Raw genomic sequence first — 2,854 nt, forward strand, 5'->3', positions numbered from 1 at the left:
TTTTTTTTTTTAATATATTAAATAAAGAGATGGTATGGAATCAAGTGGAAAATGGTTTCCCTCCAAGAGCTGCTTTGGCCATARGTATACCAGAAACTATGTAAGTATCCAAAGGTGCCTGTTGTATAATACAAGACCAGGAACAGGCTGCTACAATGGAGAGGCCAGACAATGCTAGTTAAATAAGACAGTCTAAGRATCGAGCAACTCCAAACTTTCTGAAATACGGCATAATAACTCTTCTCGGTTTGGAAAATAATTCTATTACCATTTGTGTTTTTGAGAGCCTTTCTTAGGGGAGAGGGAAAAGTCTAGGCTGCTGCTTTTAATTGCTGCTATCTTAAAATCTGCATTTAATAATAGAAAAGTTGAATAGTTACCTGTAATTTTAAATCAGCTTATTCTGTTAAGTAAAATACTTGCCAGTGTGCATGTATTTAATTACTTGCTTGTTTCATTTTTTGAAATAGTAAAAGTAATGGCAGTCTAAGTATTAATTTGCATTCTCTATATTTTGCCTTTGCTTTGCTAAATAAATGAAAAGTTACCAATTAATTTGCATGTCTAATACAAAACCACAGCTTATGGTTAGGCTTAGTTTTGAGTCTTAAGCAAACTGTTTCTTAGCATAAAGGATTTATTTCTTTACACTGTGGTTCTTCAGTAGCTCTGAGATGTTACTATTGACTCCTAAGTCCAYTGCACTGTGAACTTTGTTGGCTGGAAAGCAGGTGAGTAGGGAAACTGCCCACAGATACAGTAAAAAGGTTTGTCATGTATTTACTCGCTGCTGAGACAAGCTTTTGGAGATTTTGCTGTAGTCCTCATTTTTTTTTAATTCAAAATAGCATATTTTCAGTGTATACTGTACAACACTTTCCGATAGCAAGTTCTTTCTAACTGCAGTGAGAGTAGAAAGAAAATAAGARTATGTTTATCTTATCCAAGAATTAAACTTCTGTGCGTTCACTAAGAATTTGCTCAGTAACTGTGTGTCTGACAGGCAGCAGAGTATTTCAGCAAGGAGAACCTCAGAAGCCACTGAAATGATAAAAGCATTCCCAGAGAGAAGGTAACTAGACAAGATTAGAAAGTCCACAATATTTTGTCATTGAATTATTATTTTAACTATGAATGCTGCGCTTTCTATCTGATTCGGGCCTGTGTGAAGAAACTTGAGCATCTCCTCGGTGTTACCCAACAGAAAACGTTCTGGAAGTGTGAAAGGGAAAAGGTTATGGTCTGATCCTGTCTCAGATAAGCTGRTCTTGTCTCTTAAAAATTCAGAAGAAGAGTTTTACATACACAACATTTATCATTGTCTATAAATGCCTACTGTGATAATTTTGAGGGGAAAAAAAAAAGGTTTTGTCTTCAACAGCAGATGTAGAGCTGGGCACGGATCTCATATGCAAGTCCTGTTGCTCCTAACACTGTCAGTTCATGAAACAGATCTGCATTACGTACWGGGAGGTGTGAGGTGACCGTGACTGCTCTAGACGACAACAGCGCTGCTGCTGCCGCCAGAGCCTTGGACCCGCGCGCGGATGGCGCTGCCCTGCCCGCCCAGCACCGGGCACCTCCAGCTGCCGCCCCGCTGTGCGCTGGCCGCTCCTCCCTCGCTCCGTGCCGCTCCCCTCCAGCTGCCGCTGGCTTTCACCAGACTTTCTCCTGAGACCCTTAACTCGCTGATGGAAAACTATTCTTTCTTCTTCTGAAACCAGCTTTGTTCTTTACCTTTAAGTGTGTTAAATTAGCTTGCCGTGGGGATCTGAAAATACCAAAGTCAGCCAGCAGCAAAGAGCAGGGGGAGAGGARCTCCCTTTTTTTGTCAGCATTGAACTGCTAGATTTGCTTACAGCATCTCACAGATCTAAACCTAAAATAATCTAAAGCTAAATTAATCCAGTATTTTGCTGGTACTCATGGAAGGTTTGTCCTGTCATCTCCTCCGTATTAGCGCTTGTGCTTGTTGGGCCTGCGTGAGCCAGTTCAACTTACTAACCTGACTTAAGAAAAAGGAGTAATTTTCTGCTAGGTCAGTAAGTTGAATCATCTTTGGGAGGCATCTGACAAGCACTGGAGCTGGCTGTGAAAAGAGGGGAGTGATTAGCCAGGGCTGTGAGCAGTCCTGTCCTGCCCGCATGAGTGAGCGGAAGGGACTTGTCCCCCTGGGATGGCCACAGTGCAAACCACGACGGAGCAGCCTCTCACCCTGCCTGCAAAAGGCAGCAAGCCGTCCCCGGTGCTTCCCAGCCGGGTGTGTGCCGAGGTTTGCYGCAAACCCTGCCGGACCAGGGACCCACGCGCTGCGCTCCAGGCAGCAGAGCCGCGCTCCCAGCTGCGGGGTGTTAATTCGCTCCCTGCCTCCAGGAAGGGAAAGGTGAGGAGCCTCACGACGCTGGCGCTCTCGTTTAAGTCTGGCATTATTTAGAAAGGCTACGAAGGCCTGCTGGGTTAGCAGCATTACAGTGGAGAGGCATTCGGATGCTGCAGCGCCTTACCGTTGTGAGGAAAAAAGTAAATTACAAAGCTTTTTCTTTTCTTGTTGTTCACTGTACTATAAGAACCTCTTCTTATAATTATTATAATTTGATTTAAATGATCTATTTTAGCTCCTTCACATTCAGTAACATGAAAAGTTCCAGCCTTTTTAAACTTGATCTTTCTCTGTGTCGCCATTCGCTGCGAATGCCCCCGGAATCCGACGCTGCGCGCGTACCGAGCGCCCAGCCGTGGCTCCCGCAGGAAAGGCGCCGGCGCTGACCCAGCGCAGAGCAGCCGCTCGCGCCCAGCGGTTAGGGGCCGCCCGTGTTGTAGCGGCGGCGCTTCGCGGGGCGGCGGAACGGTGCCG

General features: G+C 45.2%; 1 protein-coding gene across 1 annotated transcript in view; it reads left to right on the forward strand.

The window, feature by feature from the left end:
* Positions 1 to 2,766: 2,766 nt before the first annotated feature.
* Positions 2,767 to 2,854, forward strand: part of COQ3 (coenzyme Q3, methyltransferase) — a gene marked incomplete at its 5' end in the record, with an annotated part of 9,986 nt that continues 9,898 nt past the window's right edge. Inside the window, one exon of the mRNA XM_085306940.1 lies at positions 2,767 to 2,797. Within this exon, the coding sequence (XP_085163066.1) occupies positions 2,767 to 2,797 (31 nt within the window). The remainder of the gene's footprint in view (positions 2,798 to 2,854) is intronic.

Source organism: Rhea americana, unplaced genomic scaffold (genome assembly GCF_003343005.1).
Source record: "Rhea americana isolate MKP2758 unplaced genomic scaffold, rheAme1 scaffold_25, whole genome shotgun sequence".
NCBI lineage: Eukaryota > Metazoa > Chordata > Aves > Rheiformes > Rheidae > Rhea > Rhea americana.